The sequence below is a fragment of the Bufo bufo genome, chromosome 9 (assembly GCF_905171765.1).
Source record: "Bufo bufo chromosome 9, aBufBuf1.1, whole genome shotgun sequence".
Lineage (NCBI taxonomy): Eukaryota > Metazoa > Chordata > Amphibia > Anura > Bufonidae > Bufo > Bufo bufo.
The window spans coordinates 139,219,493-139,240,907 of record NC_053397.1 but is presented as its reverse complement, the minus strand read 5'-3'; the positions used below and the strand labels follow the sequence as shown (position 1 = coordinate 139,240,907).

At 50.2% G+C, this 21,415-nt stretch overlaps 1 protein-coding gene across 2 annotated transcripts in view; it reads right to left on the bottom strand.

The window, feature by feature from the left end:
• The window catches only part of XPNPEP3 (X-prolyl aminopeptidase 3), a 720,273-nt gene that overhangs the window by 56,928 nt on the left and 641,930 nt on the right, over positions 1 to 21,415 (bottom strand). For both annotated transcript variants that reach the window (XM_040406553.1, XM_040406552.1), the window contains one exon: positions 14,059 to 14,179. In XM_040406553.1, coding sequence (XP_040262487.1) covers positions 14,059 to 14,179 — 121 coding nt within the window. The remainder of the gene's footprint in view (positions 1 to 14,058; positions 14,180 to 21,415) is intronic.

Genomic DNA, 21,415 nt, shown 5'->3' with positions numbered 1-21,415 from the left:
ACTCTGCGCAGGGCTGCCGCCTACGGAACGCGATCCTGCGTTAGGCGGTCCGGAGGCGGTTAAAGGGAGTTCTGTAGGTAGCTTTTTCTTACTGATGATCTATCTTCTGGATCAGGGTTCCTCAACTCCAGTCGTTAGGGCCCACCTGCTGGTCATGTTTTCGGGATTTCCTTAGTATTGGTCAGGTGATATAATTTTATTTCAAGACATGGAGGCTCCTGTTGGGTAATCTCTCTTTACTGACAACCACAGCAGCAAAGAAAACTGTTCTGAGATTAACATATTTCCATAGCAACAGGCCCTCCCCTCTAGAGCCCCTATATAGTGTCCATGAACCAGGAAAACCTCCTCTTTCTTTGCTGCTGCCACAGATAAGTAACCAGCTCTTACTGTTTGACTTTACTGTGTCATGGAGTGATTTTGCATTTCTGGCTCACTGTACTCCTATATTGTGGTCTGTGCTTTTATGCCCTTATTGCATATCGGCTGCATTTGGAGATTTTTGGTTTTTTCTTTCCCCCCAGGTCTTTCCTTTTTCCTATTTTGTGGTCAGGTGGCCCCCTTTTTTCCTGTACCCCTTTGTTCTTACCATCGGCGGCCATCTATCTTTTCTCTTGCCTTCTGGCCCTCCGTCACTGCGCCGTAGTCTCCGGTCTGTCCGTTCTTCATTGCGGCCGAGGTCTCGCGAGACCATCTTGTCCGGCGCATTCGCTGTAGATTCGGCTCTCTTCTCCTCCTACAGTTTCTTTTCGCGCGCTTTGCGCTTTTCCTTTTTGCCACGCCCCTTCCGCTTCCGACCTGGTTTCATTGCAGTCAGCGGTCCCTCGTGCGCGCTCCGGTCCGGGTTAGTCAGGGTAACTCACCCTATATTAACCCCTTGTTCTCCCACTGTACCCTGCCTATCGCCCCCTGTTCCCAGGTTGCCTTTTGCCCAGGCCCTTTGTAGTACTCTCCGGTTCCCTAGACCATGTCCCACCTTTAAAGATCTCCCAGTCCTCAGGCTGAGGACTCAGATTTGGGAACCCACTCTCCCCACCTGCCCCCCCCCCCCCCCCCTGAGAGTAGAGGAGCTTTGTCCCTCCCAGACATGTCCCAAGCGGAGGCCTTTCAGCGCTCCGTCTCGGACGACATTCTTGCGGCCATGGGATCCATGTCCCAGACCCTCTCTAAATCTATTTCAGAGGCCCTAGGAGCTCAACCTTCCACATCCAGGGACCCGACCCTAGCCCTACCAGCAACAATACCGGTCCCTCATGCCTCCAAAAACCCAATGATTGGTGTGTCTTTTGCCACCCGTGATGGCGCACCTGTTACGCGCAAATGAGCCTTACCACGCCAAGCAGAAAAGGTGCGGAACTGGAAATGTGCCAGAGCACAGCCGGTGTCTGATACTGAGTCTGAGGAGGGCTCCGAGGAGGAGGCTAGGTTTGAGGACCTGGAGGTTCCAGAGGTTGACCTGTCAGGCATGTCCCCTGATCGTCCCACCCCTATCCCTCCAGGTACCGCTGCAGGAAACTCCGGTTCTGAGGCCATGTCGGTCCCATCTATCCCTTTAACGGACCCATCGGGCGAGCCGCTCTTTGAGCCGGACGTCCTTCACCACCCCAGGTCTGCCGAGTGGCTCCCTATGGACCATGTGGCCCAATATCTAGAGGCTCGGGTATGCTGCCCTCTCAGCAAAGAGGCGCATAATAAATTAAGGGCGGAATGCCCTAGGCCCCTTGTAGCCAACAAGGTCTGTGAGACTCCGGTTGTTGACCCCAAGATGGCCCAATTTTTATCAAAATCTGTCTGGAATCCCCGCAGGGGCTTGGAATCAGCCCTCAAGGCGTGTCAGGACAAGCTCCTGGACGTCTTCGGCCCCTTAGCAAAAATATTAGAATTATCCGAAACCGCTAGAGCAGCGGATGAGTTGGTGGATCCGGAGGTTGGATCGAATGCGCTATATGCATTACCGGCAATGTAAACACGTCACTCTCCATCGAGAGACGTAAGGCCATATTGTTCAAAATAGAAACCAAGTTGGCTAATTTGGCGCTCTCTGAGGCTGGACGGAACGCACAGGGCCTTTTATTTGGCGATTCTTTCATCAAGGATCTAAGCCGATTTGTGGGCGCTTTCACGGCCTTGGATAAGGCCAAATCCTCAATGAAGAGGGTGTTCCAGGGCAGGGTCTCCACCAGGCCGGCAGTTCTAGGGGCCGTCTGTCCGGCCGCTCCACATTCCAGACCCGGGGTTCGGGTTGAGGCTCCTACGCCCATCGCTCATTTGTCCAGGGATCCGCCTTTCAAGAGGCCAGGCAACCGGCGAATTTCTTCCCCTCCCGTGGAGCTCCAAGCCGGAGAGGGTACAGAGGTTACTCTAGCTCACGCCGATCATTTGGTAAGTGTCAGTCCTCTTCCTTTTTCTCAGGTTTGTGTACGGGGCAGACTCTGACATTTTTCTCATGCTTGGACCGATATCACCACGGATCGTTGGGTCTTGTTCACGGTCCTCGGGTTCCACGTAGAGTTAGTGGGTTCCCCACTCCAATTACCTTTTCCTCCTCCTCAGGTCCTGTCGGTGGACGCACAAAGATGCATCAACAGAGAACTCTCGGACCTCTGCAGGAAGGAGGCGATCGAACGTGTTCCAGTTACACACGCGGGTGTTCTCAGCAACATCTTTTTGGTTTGGAAGAAGGGTGGTCAATTGCGTCCTGTCATCAATCTCCGTCCTCTGAGCAGGTTTGTCCGCTATCGTCATTTCAAGATGGAGGGCATCCACCTCCTCAGAGACCTCCTACTTCGGGGAGACTGGATGGTGAAACTCGACCTCAGGGATGCGTACCTCACTGTTCCTGTAGCGGAGTCCTCCAGAGACCTCCTTCGCTTCCAATGGAAAGGGGAGATTTGGCGTTTTACTTGCCTACCCTTCGGCCTTTCTTCAGCCCCGTGGTGCTTCACCAAACTGATGCGTCCGGCGATGGCTTGGCTCCGCAGCCGAGGAGTTCGGTTGATCATCTATCTGGACGACATCCTCCTGCTAGCACAGGACCCTGCTATCCTTCTCCAGCATCTGGACTCGACCATGTCTCTACTGTCCCGCCTAGGTTTTCTCATCAATCAGGAGAAGTCAGTCCTGATTCCGGCCCGTACCATGGAGTTCCTCGGTGGATTCCGTGACGGAGACTCTCAGTCTCCCACCAATGAAGATTCGTGCGGTACGGAAGGAATTATGCAGGACACTGACCATGCCCCGGTTTTCCCTTTGGCACCTGGCCCAAATCATCGGTCTTCTTTCTTCCTCCATACAAGCAGTGTTCCCGGCTCCGCTCCATTACCGAGCTCTACAACGCCTGAAGACCGCCCATCTCCACGCGGGGGCCTCTTACGCGGACCTGATCTCTTTGGATTCGGAGACCAGAGATGAGCTAAGTTGGTGGATCCACAATCTTGCGGCATGGAACGGGAAGGCTATCTGCGGCCCTCGACCGGATTTCACAGTGGATTCGGACGCCAGCCTACACGGCTGGGGAGCGCACTGCGAGGGGGTGTCCACCGGAGGCCGTTGGTCGGATCAGGAGTCCTCTCTCCACATCAATGCGCTGGAGCTTTTTGCAGGCTCATTTGCCATTTGCAGTTTTACGAAGGGCATTGCCAGAGCTTGCAACAGGGTACGTATGGACAACGTCTCTGCTGTCCGTTATGTGAACTCCATAGGGGGTACTCACTCAGCCATGCTTTCACATTTGGCCAAGGAGTTTTGGTCTTTCTGTCTGTCTCAGGACATTATGGTGATCGCGGAGTATCTTCCGGGTCTGCAGAACACCCAGGCGGATTGGAGCTCTTGCTATCTCAAGGATGGCAGCGACTGGAGATTGGACGAGCAGGTATTCTCCACCATCTCGTCGCTCTGGGGTTCCTTCTCTATCGACCTCTTTGCTTCCCACCTGAATACACAGCTTCCCCGGTTTTTCAGTTGGCGTCCAGACCGGGACGCAGAGGTGGTCAACGCTTTTCTCCAGGACTGGCACGGTCCTTTGCTTTATGCTTTTCCCCCCTTCTCGATGCTTCCTCGGGTCCTGAATCAAGTCCGTCATCAGCTAGCCGAGCTGGTCCTGATAGTTCCCTTTTGGAGCTCCCAGTCTTGGTTCCCTTTTCTTTTGGAACTACTGGTCCTTCCGCCCTTGCTTCTACCAGGGGGTCCATCTCTCCTCCGGTGTCCATGGGAAAAAAAGTAGTGGTTTTTCTGAACCTTTTTTACAGCGCTGAAAACAGGAGGCAAGTTCTCATAAAATATTGTAAAAAAGGAAAGTAGCTATTTATTCTTTTGTCAACGCGTTTCAAGGGGGCAGAGCCCTCTTCATCAGGACAATAAAAGCATCGGGGTCCAGGGGGGCTTCTGCACCCGCTTCTCCTGGAGGGCTACCTTCGTCTGTTAGCTTGTAGGATCTCGGGTGGTCCTCCGGAGTCGGCGGAGAATTTTCGGAGGCAACTAGACGACTTCTGGAGGACGCATGGGCTCCCGGCACTAGACGGGCCTATAGAGCAGCCTGGAGATCTTGGGCTAGCTGGTGCCTGGCTCGGGGTTTGGATCCTGTTTCAGCGCCTGTAGCGGAGATCTTACACTTTTTGAAATCCTTATTCGAGGACGGTAAGGCTTACCGAACCATTAACCTCTTCAGATCCGCCATTTCTTCTCTTCACCAGGGATTCGAGGGGCGTCCAGCAGGCCAACATCCCTTTGTTTCTCGCCTGCTTAAGGGTTCTCGGTTGTCCTGGCCACCTAGACCTTGTTTTTCCTCTACATGGGACGTCTCGTCCGTTCTATCTCTGTTCTCCTCATGGCTTACTAATTCTGATCTCCCTCTGCGTCAGTTGTCAGCCAAGCTTGTTACCTTGTTCTGCCTCATCTCTTGTAAGAGAGTGTCGGACATCCGGGCGCTAGATTATGACGCTAGATCCTTTTCTCGCCGGACCAAGACTCAGATTCGCTCTGTCACTTACCCGAGTTTCCCTGCTGTTCTGGCGCTTTGCCCAGTTGCTTGCCTGCAGGAATATGAGACAAGAACTCTTCAGTATCGTTCGAGGGACTCTCCCCAATTATTCCTCTCTTTTCGTCGGCTCCGGTCACGAGCACTACGTTAGCACGTTGGGTTAAGTGGGTCATGACTTTGGCGGGGGTGGATACGTCTGTTTTTACAGCCCACTCTACTCGAGGTGCATCTTCCACTTCTATGGTTGTTTCGGGTGCCCGTTTGAAAATAGCGGATTGGTCCAGGTTTTCCACTTTTAGGGAGTTCTACTTTCGTCTGCCACTACACGCTTTTTCATCGATCATTATCAGCTTTGAACCTGCAATAGGAGCCTCCATGTCTTGAAATAAAATTGCATGATTTTCCTAGTCTATGATGTAAAGTCATGATTTTATGAAAGACACGGAGGCGAGTATTGCCCACCACTCTTTCTGGGCTCCCTCCCTTTTGTATAGTTGCCATGGTTATTACTGTTATCTATTGCTACTATTCGTGATATGTGTATACTTCCTTATTGACTCGGTAGAGTCTTTGACCCCAGTAGGACTATAACATCCTCTTCATGTACTTTATGTTTTCACAGGATGAGTAGCCGATCTTTCCTAGTTCTGAAAAACCTCCCGGCGGTTTTCCGTTTTCAATTCCAGTGTGATACTCAGAGTTTTCCTTCTTCAGTTCGGTTGGAGTTTCCGTGTTCAAGCAGAGTCCTGTGTGGCATCCGCAAAGAAAGAGGAGGTTTTCCTGGTTCATGGACACTATATAGGGGCTCTAGAGGGGAGGGCCTGTTGCTATAAATATATGTTAATCTCAGAACAGTTTTCTTTGCTGCTGTGGTTGTCAGTAAAGAGAGATTACGAAAGGAGCCTTCGTGTCTTTCATAAAATCATGACTTTACGTCATAGACTAGGAAAATCATGCAATTAGTGTCAATACATCGGGATTTACCAAAGGTAAATTCTATGGGATATTCTCAAATCATGACCAGTAGTTGGGCCCTGAGGACCGGAGTGTCATGGTCTTACCTTCTTGCTGTTCTCCTTCGTTTGACATGTGCTGGCGGCCATCTTGGTTTCTGGGTTTCTTGTAGCCTCCCACCCTGCGGCTCCTCCTTCCCACTGGGAGGAGCTGGATGCCTAGCTCATATATATAGGAGGTCTGTGGCTTCAGTTCCTTGCTTGGTCCTCCTGTGTTCACATGCTTCTAGACTGCTGCTGCTTCTGGTTCCTGATCCTGGTTTCGTCCGACTACCCTGCTGGTTCCTGATCCTGGTTTCGTCCGACTACCCTGCTGGTTCCTGATCCTGGCTTCGTCTGACTACCCTGCTGGTTCCTGATCCTGGCTTCGTCTGACTACCCTTCTGGTTCCTGACCTCTGGCTTCGCAAAGACTCTGCTTCGGTTTCGCCATCCGTTTGGACTTTTGCTTTACAGCTTTATTTTCAATAAAGCCTTCTTATTTTCACTTATCCCTTGTTGTACGTCTGGTTCATGGTTCCGCGACATTAGGACCAAGCCATGAATTCTGACGGTACAGGGCCATCCTCGCTACCCACGCTGGTTGCCAGACTTGATCAGCAGGATCACCTGTTGGGTCGGTTCGCTGTGGCGTTGCAAACCCTGCTTGAACGCACGGCTCATTTCGCTCCCGTTGCCGATGGGTCGGTTGTCGCTCCTGGGCCCGCTCCTACTGCCGCTCCGGTTGTTGCGCCAGAGTCTACCCCGACACCTGTTGTTGCACCTGCGGTGTTTCGGGGTATGACCGGTTCTGCCCCTCTTCCACAGCGCTTTGGGGGAGAGCCAACTCAGTGCCGAGGTTTCCTTAACCAGGTGGGCATTTATTTCGAGTTGCTGCCACATGCCTTTCCCACTGAGAGATCAAAGGTGGGCTTCTTGATCTCGCTGCTCTCGGACAAGGCCTTGGCCTGGGCCAGCCCTTTATGGGAGAACAACAATCCGGTGGTTGCCGAGTTTTCCGGTTTTGTTGCTTCTCTTCGGAAGGTATTCGATGTGCCGGCTCGTGCTGCCTCTGCTGCGAAGCTCCTTATGTCCATCAGACAGGGTTCACGATCCGTAGCTGAATACGCCATTGAGTTTCGTACCCTGGCAGCAGAGGTGGGCTGGAATAATGAGGCTCTGGTCGCTGCTTTCTCTCATGGTCTCTCGGATGCCTTGAAGGATGAGGTTGCAGCTAAGGACCTACCAGTGGAGCTCGAGTCTCTTATTTCTTTCCTGATTTTGATTGACACCAGACTCAGGGAGAGACCTTCCTTTAAGGAGAGCCTGCGGAGGTTTTCTAACAGATTGGCGCCTACGTTTGTTGTCCCACCCGTGCCTCCCTCTCCTCCCACGCCTCCTGGGGATGACTTGTCTGGGGGTGAACCCATGCAGCTGGGGTTTGCTCGCCTGTCCGAGGGGGAGAGGGTACTCCGGAGACGCGAGGGCCGATGCATGTACTGTGGTCTCGGTGGGCATTTTCGGTTGGCATGTCCGAACCGTCCGGGAAACGCTCGCACCTGAGATCCTGTCGGGGGCAGATCTTGGGTGGAGTCTCCTCGTCCCTGGTTTCCCGTGTTGACAAACCACTGATCACTGTTGTCCTCTCCTGGGTCGGGGGCTCGGTGACGACCCAGGCGTTGGTGGACTCTGGTGCCGGTGGTTTGTTCATTGATAATGTGTTCGCTGCCGCCAATTCCATTCCTCTGCAGGCTCGAGGTTCCCCACTGGCTCTTGAGGCGATAGACGGCAGACCCCTTCCAGTGGGGATAGCCATTGGTGCCGTTCACAGAGAGTCGGTCTGCCTCCAGGTTATTTCGTCTCCACACTACTCGGTGGTCTTGGGGTACCCCTGGCTCCGGAAGCATAATCCGACTTTCGATTGGAGATCGGCCGAGATCCTCTCGTGGTCACCGCAGTGTGGGGCTAGTTGCATCCATGGGTCTGTCAAGTTGCTGTGTACTTCCTTGGACTCTCTGTTGCCTCCTGAATACGAGGAGTACCGGGATGTATTCGATAAGGTGCGCGCGGTTGCCCTACCTCCGCACCGCCCATACGATTGTGCCATAGAGTTACAATCTGGTGCCGTTCCTCCTCGTGGCAAAGTCTATCCACTGTCGGTAGCGGAGAATGAGGCCATGGAGGAGTACGTGAGGGAGGCGCTTTCACGCGGACACATTCGCAAATCCTCGTCCCAGCAGGGGCTGGATTTTTCTTTGTGAAAAAGAAGGGCGGTGAGTTGAGGCCTTGCATCGATTACAGGGGTCTCAATCGCATCACGATCAAGAACGCTTACCCGATACCCTTGATTTCCGAGCTGTTCGATCGCCTTAAAGGGGCCACGGTCTTTACCAAACTCGACCTGAGGGCGGCATATAACCTGGTAAGGATCAAGGCGGGCGATGAGTGGAAGACCGCGTTTAACACCAGGACCGGTCATTATGAATCCTTGGTTATGCCCTTTGGGTTGTGCAATGCGCCCGCAGTCTTTCAGGAATTCATCAACGATGTTTTCCGTGACCTGTTGCAGCAGTGTGTGGTGGTCTATTTGGATGACATCTTGGTATATTCTGAATCCATGGAGGCCCACATTCTGGATGTCAGACGAGTGTTGCAACGGTTACGAGAGAACAGGCTGTTCGGTAAGCTTGAGAAATGCGAATTTCACCGATCCCAGGTAACCTTCTTAGGTTACATCATTTCCGCTGAGGGGTTCTCCATGGATCCTGAGAAGGTTTCGGCTGTCTTACAGTGGCCCCAGCCCAGTGGTCTTCGTTCCCTGCAGCGCTTTTTGGGCTTCGCCAATTATTATCGGAAGTTCATCAGGGACTTTTCCATGCTAGCCAAGCCTCTCACGGATCTGACCAGGAAGGGCAGTAATTCCCAGGTCTGGCCGCTCGAGGCCATCCGAGCTTTTGAGGCTCTAAAGTCCGCCTTTGTGTCGGCTCCGATTCTGTCGCATCCCAACCCTGGGTTGCCCTTTGTCCTCGAGGTGGACGCGTCTGAGACGGGAGTAGGCGCCCTTCTGTCTCAGCGTAGAACACCAGAGGGTCCTCTGCTTCCATGTGGGTTTTACTCCCGGAAACTGTCTTCCGCGGAGTGCAACTATCAGATTGGTGACAGGGAGTTATTGGCCATCGTGCAGGCCCTTAAAGAATGGAGGCACTTGCTCGAGGGTTCGGTGGTTCCGGTCCTCATCCTGACGGACCACAAGAATCTGACCTACCTTTCTGAGGCCAAGAGATTGACACCACGTCAGGCCAGATGGGCTCTGTTCTTGTCACGTTTTAATTACGTGGTCTCCTACCTACCCGGTTCCAAGAACATCAGGGCGGATGCCTTATCACGGCAGTACTCCGAGCTGTCCAGGGAGGAGTCGATTCCGACTTCGGTCATACCTCCGAATCAGATCTTGGCCGCCATTCGCACCAGCCTGACCTCTCCCCTGGGTGAGCAGATTTTGGCGGCTCAATCTGGTGCTCCCTCTGGGAGACCCAACGGCAGATGTTTTGTGCCTGAGGAGTTGCGCACTCGGTTGTTGCGAACCTACCATAACTCCAAGACCGCGGGGCATCCTGGAAAGAATCAGCTGTCCTGGGCTGTTTCACGTCTGTTCTGGTGGCCTTCCCTACGTTCCGACATCGCCGCATATGTAGCGGCATGCTCCGTTTGTGCCCAGAGTAAGTCCCCTCGGCACCTTCCGTTGGGCCTTCTGCAACCCATAGCCACCGGGGAGCGCCCATGGTCACACCTGGGGATGGATTTCATTGTGGACCTCCCTGCATCCCGAGGCCATACGGTCATTCTCATGATTGTGGATCGGTTTTCCAAAATGTGCCACTGTGTTCCTCTCAAGAAGTTACCCTCTGCACAAGAGTTGGCCACGATTTTTGCCAGGGAGGTCTTCCGGTTGCACGGTTTGCCCAAGGAGATTGTGTCGGATCGGGGGAGTCAGTTTGTGTCCAGGTTCTGGCGCGCCTTTTGCTCCCAGTTGGGGATTCATCTCTCCTTCTCCTTGGCCTACCACCCTCAGTCCAATGGGGCCGCAGAACGATCCAATCAGGCCTTGGAGCAATTCCTTCGTTGCTATGTCTCCGATCACCAAGACAATTAGGTTGACCTCCTGCCTTGGGCTGAGTTTGCCAGGAACACGGCGGTGAACTCTTCCTCTGGGACGTCTCCCTTCATGGCCAATTATGGGTTCCAACCTGCCGTGTTACCGGAGGTATTCTCTCCCCAGGATATTCCGGCTGTGGAGCATCACCTTTCCGTCCTACGTGCTTCTTGGGTACTGATCCAAAAGTCCCTTGAGGTCTCTGCGCAGCGCCAGAGACTCCAGGCTGATCGCAGACAAGCGCCTGCTCCTTCCTACCAGGTCGGAGACCGTGTATGGTTGTCCACCCGCAACCTCAACCTTCGAGTGCCCACTCCCAAGCTGGCGCCTCGCTTTGTTGGTCCCTTCCGAGTGCTTCGCAGGGTAAACCCGGTAGCCTATGCCCTTGCGCTTCCTCCTGGCATGCGGATCTCCAACGTGTTTCATGTCTCCCTGTTGAAGCCACTGGTGTGTAATCGTTTCACTTCCTCGGTTCCTCGGCCTCGTCCGGTCCAAGTGGGTAATCGTGAGGAGTATGAGGTGAGCAATATCCTGGACTCACGCCTGGTCCGCGGTCGGGTGCAGTTTTTGGTCCATTGGCGTGGTTATGGTCCAGAGGAGCGTTCCTGGGTTCCCTCCGCAGATGTCCATGCTCCTGCCTTGCTCCGAGCCTTCCACGCACGCTTCCCTCAGAAACCGTTCTTCACTCCGCGGAGGAGGGGCCCTTGAGGGGGAGGTACTGTCATGGTCTTACCTTCTTGCTGTTCTCCTTCGTTTGACATGTGCTGGCGGCCATCTTGGTTTCTGGGTTTCTTGTAGCCTCCCACCCTGCGGCTCCTCCTTCCCACTGGGAGGAGCTGGATGCCTAGCTCATATATATAGGAGGTCTGTGGCTTCAGTTCCTTGCTTGGTCCTCCTGTGTTCACATGCTTCTAGACTGCTGCTGCTTCTGGTTCCTGATCCTGGTTTCGTCCGACTACCCTGCTGGTTCCTGATCCTGGTTTCGTCCGACTACCCTGCTGGTTCCTGATCCTGGCTTCGTCTGACTACCCTTCTGGTTCCTGACCTCTGGCTTCGCAAAGACTCTGCTTCGGTTTCGCCATCCGTTTGGACTTTTGCTTTACAGCTTTATTTTCAATAAAGCCTTCTTATTTTCACTTATCCCTTGTTGTACGTCTGGTTCATGGTTCCGCGACATGGAGTTGACAAACACTGCTCTGGATATACCATCAGCATCTGATTGGTGGGGGTCCAACACCCGAGACCCCTGTCGATCAGCTGTTTGAGAAGGCAGTGGCGCTGGTAGTAGCACCACGACATTCCCACATGCTCAGTGACATCACGACTAGTATCACTGGCCTGGGAGCGGCTAAGCCCCATTGAAGTGAACGGGGCTTAGCCTCGCCCAGTCCAGTGATACTAGTTGTGATGTCACTTGTCCTGCAGGAAACAGAGACAAGGCTGTGGCACTACTGCCTTCTCAAACAGCTGACCGGCGGGGGTCCAGCGGAGGTCTAATTTATTCTTAGTTGCCACGAAAAAACGTAATAACAAGCGATCAAAAAGTGTAATTTACTCCAAAATGATACCAATGAAAAATAAAAATTGTCCCGCAAAGATCAAGCCCTCACACAACTCCTTAAAGGGACACTGACAGGCCCAAAAAGCATATTTAGGTATATATATGACAGTACAGGTCTTATAAAGTGTATAAGAATCATCTAAGTATCCCCCCTGTCCACCTTATAAATACAGTAAAATGAAGTTTTATAACCTGCTTGAATCGTCTTCAATCTGCCCAAGGGGCGGCGTTTCATCTCCACTTGCGCCCAGCCAGCCTTGTCCCAACTGCCGTTTGAAGCGCCGCCCAGCTCATCAATATTCACTTCGCTGGGCGGCTACTAGTGTCCCCGACGCAAGATCCGGCGCATGCCCAATACAATCCTATGGGCATCGGCCTCCGGCTCATCTTCAGCGCATGCGCCCGGCACCCTCACTGGCCGGGATCGCATCGCGCCTGCGCACAGTCTGATTCTCAGAGTCCGATGCAGCCTCTGCTTTAGGCGCTTCAAACGGCAGTTGGGGCGAGGCTGGCTGGGCGCAAGTTGAGATGAAACGCCGCCCCTTGGGCAGATTGAAGACGATTCAAGCAGGTTATAAAACTTCATTTTACTGTATTTATAAGGTGGACAGGGGGGATACTTAGATGATTCTAATACACTTTATAAGACCTGTACTGTCATATACCTAAATATGCTTTTTGGGCCTGTCAGTGTCCCTTTAAAAAGAAAAAGAAAAAAGTTATGGGTCTTGGGAAGCAATGCAAAACATTTTTTTTCCTATTGCAAAAAAAGTTGTAAAACGTAAAAAAAAATTATATGTATTTGGTATCACTGATATTATCTTATTTATACCAAAGAATGACTGCTGCAAAATTTATAACGTAAAAACGCAGTGGAAGAATTGCTATTTTTCCCATCTCCCTCCCAGAAATAAAAGTTAATCAAAGTGTACCCCAAAATGGCATTATTAAAAACTACAACTTTTCCCGCAAAAAACAAGCCCTCATACAGCTATATAGACAGAAAAATAAAAAGTTCTAGCTCTTAGAACGCAACAATGAAAAAAGGAAAAAAAAAGGACAAAAACAGGCTGGTCACTAAGGGGTTAAAAAGATTCCCGAAATCAAGAATTGTGATGTAATATGTACTCACCCACTTAATCCCCAACTTCTACAACTGGTCTGTTAATATTCAGGGTTTTACACTCTTTAGGACAGACAGGGCCAATAGAAAAGGGTGTAGCGTGTGTCCCTATGTGAGGAGTGATATCAAGGTAAGTGTAAAAGAGGCAGTTGTAGGTGAGGACGTTGAAACCTTATGGGTGAAACTACAAAGGGAAATAAACTGTGAAAAAATAATACTTGGTGTAATCTATAGACCCCCATAATATCACAGAGGAGAAAGAAGTTCAGATGTATAACCAAATAGAGCGGGCTGCACAGGCTGGTTCAGTGGTCATAATGGGAAATTTTAACTTCTCAGATATTGACTGGGGTCATGGTTCTGCCTCAAGGAGAGAAGATTTCTCAACTTGCTGCAGGACCACTTTATGGGCCAGTTTGTAGATGATGACACGAGGGATGATGCTTTGTTGGATATAGTAATTTCTAATAATGGAGAGCTTGTTGGAAATGTTACTATTCAGGAAACACTAGGTAATGACAACAATATATTTATATTCCCCTTGAACTATAAATCGCAAACTCTGGCTGGGAGAGCAAAAACACTGAATTTTAAAAAGGCCAATTTCTCTGAATGCAGCATTTCAGGGCATAGACTGGGAGCAGCTACTGTCACATAACATTGAGGATAAATGGGAGAGCTTTAAATCCACATCCTTTTCAACAGTGATGCTGCAGAAGAAAAAATGTCCTGCTTTTTGATGGGGAAATATGCCACACCTCACAGAACTCACTGACACATGAACTGTTTAGGGAGGAGCAAACTGTGAGCAAGGGATTACTGCCACCATGTTCTCCAGACCTGTCCACATGCAATTTTTATGTCTGGAGAAATATAAAACAAAAAGTGTCCGCTAACAATCCACATTCCCTGGATGACCTCAAAGAGCTGCAAGTTTTATCAGTCAACATAATCCGACTTGCCCAAAGATGCATAGACGTGAACGGGGACCACTTTCAGCATCTTTTGTGACTTGTGGGTAATTAAAAATAAAATAAAATCCACTTGCTCGTTCATTTTGTCATGCTATCGCTGGAGGCGAGCTACTTTTTCATGGGCTACCCTGTATAACCTCTTTAATGATATATCAATATTTTCATTCTTTTATCAAACAGTTACCAAGTGAGATAAACTTTAAAAGCATGACAGACTGTAAAACAAAATCAGATCAAACAAGGCGGTCCTTTATTTATTCTAAATAACTTCTTTTTACCTGGTTCTATAGTCACCACCATGCCTGGCCGGAGAGGCATAGATCGGGACACATCAGGAGTATCATGCACATCCATACCTAGGTAGTGTCCAACATGGTGTGGGCAGTACTTGCGTGCAGCCTGTAAATAGAAAAACACTTTCAATCAAATTTTTATATTAAATTATTTACTATAAAAGTGAAAAAAATTATTCACCATGAGCTTTGCGCTGTTCATAAAAAAAAAAAAAAGATAGAACCTTAAAGGGAGTCACCAGTAAATTCACTGTTAAACCAGGCACAATGCCTTAGGGTACTTTCACACTAGTGTTGTTTGAATCCAGCAGGCAGTTCCGTCGACGGAACTGCCCGCCGGATCCAGAAAAACGCGTGAAACCAGATTACATTTGAATCCGGATGAGGATTCTGATCACAATGAAAAAATGCATTGGAAAAAACAGATCCGCCATTTATGGACTTTTTTTCACATTTTTCAGGTTTAACATGCAAAAGCCGGATCCGGTTTGACGGAACACACAGCGCCGGATCCGGCATTAATGCAAGTCAATGGGAAAAATGCCAGATTCGGCGTTCAGTCAAAGTGTTCCGGATTTTTGGCCGGAGGTAAAAATACAACATGCTACGGTTTTCTGAAAAGCCTGATCAGTAAAAAAGACTGAACTGGATGCATCCTGATTGGATTGCTCTCCATTCAGAATGCATGGGGATAAAACTGATCAGTTCTTTTCCGGATTTAAGCCCCTAGGACGGAACTCAGCACTGGAAAAGAAAAACGCTAGTGTGAAAGTACCCTTACCTTTCATTTAGCTTCATTCTAGAGAAAAAGTACTTTTAATACATATGCAAATGAGCAGTTTGCACCCTTGTCCTTCTTGCTTCCTCTGCCCTTCCTTTTCTTTTTGATTGACAGGGCCATGCAGGATGATTATGCAGGCACCTGGCCCTGTCAATTGAGATGGAGAGGGAGGGACTGTCAGAGGAAACAGGAGAAGCAAATGTGCACGGAGTGGCTTGGGCTCGTCTTCGGTGGACTTGACTACTCATTTGAATTTGAATTACATGCACTTTTCTCCAGAATGAAGAAACAGATTGCTAAGTGACAGGTTTCATTACCTTCAGCTGACCTAACCCTACAAGGCATTTCACCTGATATAATGGTGAAATTCCTGGTGAGAGGCTAAAGGGGCAATAAAAAAAAAAAAAAGCACACACAAAAAAAAAACCACTCAACAATAGGGACCATAATCTTTTTTTTTTATTGCACTAATTTTATCCAGTATTACAATTGCAGAGCAATGAAAACCAGTGTATTCTTCTCTCAGGCTGCAGTCATGTCTTCTCCCCCTCTCTGATACTACTGCATGTGAGCCAGGAAGTTTAGGAGGAGGGAGCTGGGTTTAGGCTGTTTTTGTCTACAGAATGAGCGTGGCCATTGTTGGAATAAATCTCCTAGTTACCTATAATAGAAAATAAATTTGGTAATAGTGCCAGCCATCAAAGCAGCTGTAGTATAAAAATAGAATAAGCCATAGTACCAAGTAGTGTTTACACAGCTAATTGGTGCTTGCTTACAGCTCTAAGGGGAAAGTCACTAGACAGCTGAATAGTTAATATGCATATATATATATATATATATATATATATATATACACAGGGATAAGTTTACCCTTGTCACGAACCCACTGTGCCACACGTCCTACCTCCTCTAAAGGCTTTTTCTAAGTGAACTCCTCGTTCTTCACAGTACCCCTGATGGTGGGGATAGGCTTTCCCGAGAGGAATACCAGGTTGCTACATCTTGAGAAGGATTGACACACAAAGTAGCTGGTCCAGGTGGACCAAGAGGTACCAAAAGGTACAGACGTAGTCAGCAGGCCGAGTAGTAACCAGGAGCAACAGTGCAGTACTGAAGGATTTTTATCCCATTAATTCCAGATTCCAGGCTCTTGATCGTTTCCAGGAATTAGTGGAGAAAAATTTGTGTTCACTAAATGACAGCATCAAATATAGATTTGTAAAAAAATAATATAACGAAAGAGGAATGCAGTGCACTCAAGTATTTAATGGATCTCCATGATTTAACCATCAAGGAGGCGGATAAGGGGGGAGCGGTGGTCTTGCTGGATAGTGTTTACAGGACACAGATTCTAAACATGTTGGGTGACAGTGCAGTCTATTTACCATTAAAAAGTAACCCGCTCCCCCTCTATCAGCAGGAACTGAGGGAGATCCTACAAAAAGGTCTTTTCCTGGGCATTTTCAATCAAAAAGAAACTAGTCCATAAAGGCGGGAGACCGATTGTTGCTGGTATCGGGTCATACTCAGAGAGGTTATCTGAGTGGGTGGATTCCCTCCTGCAGCCTTTGGTACCGCATGTGCCAGGTTTTTTAAAGGATACATGTATGGTTTTACAGTCTTTTGAGGATTTCATGTGAAAGGAGGGATACATTTGAATAACTGCTGATGTGGTATTGCTGTATACTAATATTCCCCGTCACCTTGCTATTGAGGCTGTACGATGTTTTTTGGTTATCTATAGAAACTATACAGTGGAACTCCAGGATTTTTTATGTATGGCAATTGATTTTTTGCTTAAAGTTTTTATCTCCAGATCTCTGGAGTTTGTATGGGAGACAAATTCTCACCACCCATAGCCAATATTTTCATGTCATGGTGGGAAAAACATTTTCTATTTACAGAAATAAATCCTTTCTTTCAATGTATTAAATGGTATGGACATTATATAGATGACATGTTGATGGTGTGGCAAGGAGGGACAGCGAACATATCAACTTTTGGAAAGTTTTTGAACCAGGGCAAAGATTATTTAAAGTTCAGTCTACATTATGATTAGAGTTGAGCGAACACCTGGATGTTCGGGTTCGAGAAGTTCGGCCGAACTTCCCGGAAATGTTCGGGTTCGGGATCCGAACCCGACCCGAACTTCGTCCTGAACCCCATTGAAGTCAATGGGGACCCGAACTTTTCGGCACTAAAAAGGCTGTAAAACAGCCCAGGAAAGAGCTAGAGGGCTGCAAAAGGCAGCAACATGTAGGTAAATCCCCTGCAAACAAATGTGGATAGGGAAATTAATAAAAATAATAATAAAATATATAAAAATAAACCAATATCAATTGGAGAGAGGTCCCATAGCAGAGAATCTGGCTTCACGTCAGCAGAGAATCAGTCTTCATGCCATAGCAGAGAATCTGGCTTCACGTCACCCACCACTGTAACAGTCCATTGTCATATATTTAGGCCCCGGCACCCAGGCAGAGGAGAGAGGTCCCGTAACAGAGAATCTGGCTTCATGTCAGCAGAGAATCAGTCTGCATGTCATAGCAGAGAATCAGGCTTTACATCACCCAACACTGGAACAGTCATTGTCAGATATTTAGGCCCAGGCACCCAGGCAGAGGAGAGAGGTCCCGTAACAGAGAATCTGGCTTCATGTCAGCAGAGAATCAGTCTGCATGTCATAGCAGAGAATCAGGCTTCACGTCACCCACCACTGGAACAGGCCACTGTCACATATTTAGGCCCAGGCACCCAGGCAGAGGAGAGAGGTCCCGTAACAGAGATTCAGGCTTCATGTCAGCAGAGAATCAGTCTTCATGTCATAGCAGAGAATCAGGCTTCACGTCACCCACCACTGGAACAGGCCACTGTCAGATATTTAGGCCCAGGCACCCAGACAGAGGAGAGAGGTCCCGTAACAGAGAATCTGGCTTCATGTCAGCAGAGAATCAGTCTGCATGTCATAGCAGAGAATCAGGCTTCACGTCACCCACCACTGGAACAGGCCACTGTCACATATTTAGGCCCAGGCACCCAGGCAGAGGAGAGAGGTCCATAACAGAGATTCAGGCTTCATGTCAGCAGAGAATCAGTCTTCATGTCATAGCAGAGAATCAGGCTTCACGTCACCCACCACTGGAACAGGCCACTGTCACATATTTAGGCCCAGGCACCCAGGCAGAGGAGAGAGGTCCCATAACAGAGATTCAGGCTTCATGTCAGCAGAGAATCAGTCTTCATGTCATAGCAGAGAATCAGGCTTCACGTCACCCACCACTGGAACAGGCCACTGTCACATATTTAGGCCCAGGCACCCAGACAGAGGAGAGAGGTCCCGTAACAGAGAATCTGGCTTCATGTCAGCACAGAATCAGTCTTCATGTCATAGCAGAGAATCAGGCTTCACGTCACCCACCACAGGAACAGGCCACTGTCACACATTTAGGCCCTGGCACCCAGACAGAGGAGAGAGGTCCCGTAACAGAGAATCTGGCTTCATGTCAGCACAGAATCAGTCTTCATGTCATAGCAGAGAATCAGGCTTCACGTCACCCACCACTGGAACAGGCCACTGTCACATATTTAGGCCCCGGCACCCAGACAGAGGAGAGAGGTCCCGTAACAGAGAATCTGGCTTCATGTCAGCACAGAATCAGTCTTCATGTCATAGCAGAGAATCAGGCTTCACGTCACCCACCACTGGAACAGGCCACTGTCACATATTTAGGCCCAGGCACCCAGACAGAGGAGAGAGGTCCCATAACAGAGATTCAGGCTTCATGTCAGCAGAGAATCAGTCTTCATGTCATAGCAGAGAATCAGGCTTCACGTCACCCATCACTGGAACAGGCTACTGTCACATACTTAGGCCCCGGCACCCAGACAGAGGAGAGAGGTCCCATAACAGAGAATCTGGCTTCATGTCAGCACAGAATCAGTCTTCATGTCATAGCAGAGAATCAGGCTTCACGTCACCCACCACTGGAACAGGCCACTGTCACATATTTAGGCCCAGGCACCCAGGCAGAGGAGAGAGGTCCCATAACAGAGATTCAGGCTTCATGTCAGCAGAGAATCAGTCTTCATGTCATAGCAGAGAATCAGGCTTCACGTCACCTACCACTGGAACAGGCCACTGTCACATACTTAGGCCCCGGCACCCAGACAGAGGAGAGAGGTCCCGTAACAGAGAATCTGGCTTCATGTCAGCACAGAATCAGTCTTCATGTCATAGCAGAGAATCAGGCTTCACGTCACCCACCACTGGAACAGGCCACTGTCACATATTTAGGCCCAGGCACCCAGGCAGAGGAGAGAGGACGCGTAACAGAGAATCTGGCTTTATGTCAGCACAGAATCAGTCTTCATGTCATAGCAGAGAATCAGGCTTCACGTCACCCACCACTGGAACAGGCCACTGTCACACATTTAGGCCCCGGCACCCAGACAGAGGAGAGGTTCATTCAACTTTGGGTTGCCCCGCAATATAATGGTAAAATGAAAATAAAAATAGGATTGAATGAGGAAGTGCCCTGAAGTACAATAATATATTGTTAAGGGGAGGTAGTTAATGTCTAATCTGCACAAGGGATGGACAGGTCCTGTGGGATCCATGCCTGGTTCATTTTTATGAACGTCAGCTTGTCCACATTGACTGTAGACAGGCGGCTGCGTTTGTCTGTAATGACGCCCCCTGCCGTGCTGAATACACGTTCAGACAAAACGCTGGCCGCCCGGGCAGGCCAGCACCTCCAAGGCATAAAAGGCTAGCTCTGGCCACGTGGACAATTTGGAGACCCAGAAGTTGAATGGGGCCGAACCATCAGTCAGTATGTGGAGGGGTGTGCACAGGTACTGTTCCACCATGTTAGTGAAATGTTGCCTCCTGCTAACACGTTCCGTATCAGGTGGTGGTGCAGTTAGCTGTGGCGTGGTGACAAAACTTTTCCACATCTCTGCCATGCTAACCCTGCCCTCAGAGGAGCTGGCCGTGACACAGCTGCGTTGGCGACCTCTTGCTCCTCCTCTGCCTTCGCCTTGGGCTTCCACTGGTTCCCCTGTGACATTTGGGAATGCTCTCAGTAGCGCGTCTACCAACGTGCGCTTGTACTCGCGCATCTTCCTATCACGCTCCAGTGTAGGAAGTAAGGTGGGCAAATTTTCTTTGTACCGGGGATCCAGCAGGGTGGCAACCCAGTAGTCCGCACACGTTAAAATGTGGGCAACTCTGCTGTCGTTGCGCAGGCACTGCAGCATGTAGTCGCTCATGTGTGCCAGGCTGCCCAGAGGTAAGGACAAGCTGTCCTCTGTGGGAGGCGTATCGTCATCGTCCTGTGTTTCCCCCCAGCCACGCACCAGTGATGGGCCCGAGCTGCTTTGGGTGCCACCCCGCTGTGAACATGCTTCTTCCTCATCCTCCTTCACCTCCTCCTCATCCTCGTCCTCCTCTAGTGGGCCCTGTCTGGCCACATTTGTACCTGGCCTCTGGTGTTGCAAAAAACCTCCCTCTGAGTCACTTCGAAGAGACTGGCCTGAAAGTGCTAAAAATAACCCCTCTTCCTCCTGGGCCACCTCCTCTTCCATCATCGCCCTAAGTGTTTTCTCAAGGAGACATAGAGGTGGTATTGTAACGCTGATAACGGCGTCATCGCCACTGGCCATGTTGGTGGAGTACTCGAAACAGCGCAACAGGGCACACAGGTCTCGCATGGAGGCCCAGTCATTGGTGGTAAAGTGGTGCTGTTCCGCAGTGCGACTGACCCGTGCGTGCTGCAGCTGAAACTCCACTATGGCCTGCTGCTGCTCGCACAGTCTGTCCAGCATGTGCAAGGTGGAGTTACACCTGGTGGGCACATCGCATATGAGGCGGTGAGCGGGAAGGCCGAAGTTACGCTGTAGCGCAGACAGGTGTGCAGCAGCAGGGTGTGAACGCCGGAAGCGCGAACAGACGGCCCGCACTTTATGCAGCAGCTCTGACATGTCGGGGTAGTTGCGAATGAACTTCTGCACCACCAAATTCAGCACATGCGCCAGGCAAGGGATGTGCGTCAAACCGGCTAGTCCCAGAGCTGCAACGAGATTTCGCCCATTATCGCACACCACCAGGCTGGGCTTGAGGCTCACCGGCAGCAACCACTCGTCGGTCTGTTGTTCTATACCCCGCCACAACTCCTGTGCGGTGTGGGGCCTGTCCCCCAAACATATGAGTTTCAGAACGGCCTGCTGACGTTTACCCCGGGCTGTGCTGAAGTTGGTGGTGAAGGTGTGTGGCTGACTGGATGAGCAGGTGGAAGAAGATGAGGAGGAAGCTGAGTAGGAGGAGGAGGAGACAGGAGGCAAAGAATGTTGCCCTGCGATCCTTGGCGGCGGAAGGACGTGCGCCAAACAGCTCTCCGCCTGGGGCCCAGCCGCCACTACATTTACCCAGTGTGCAGTTAGGGAGATATAGCGTCCCTGGCCGTTCTTACTGGTCCATGTATCTGTGGTTAGGTGGACCTTGCCACAGATGGCGTTGCGCAGTGCACACTTGATTTTATCGGACACTTGGTTGTGCAGGGA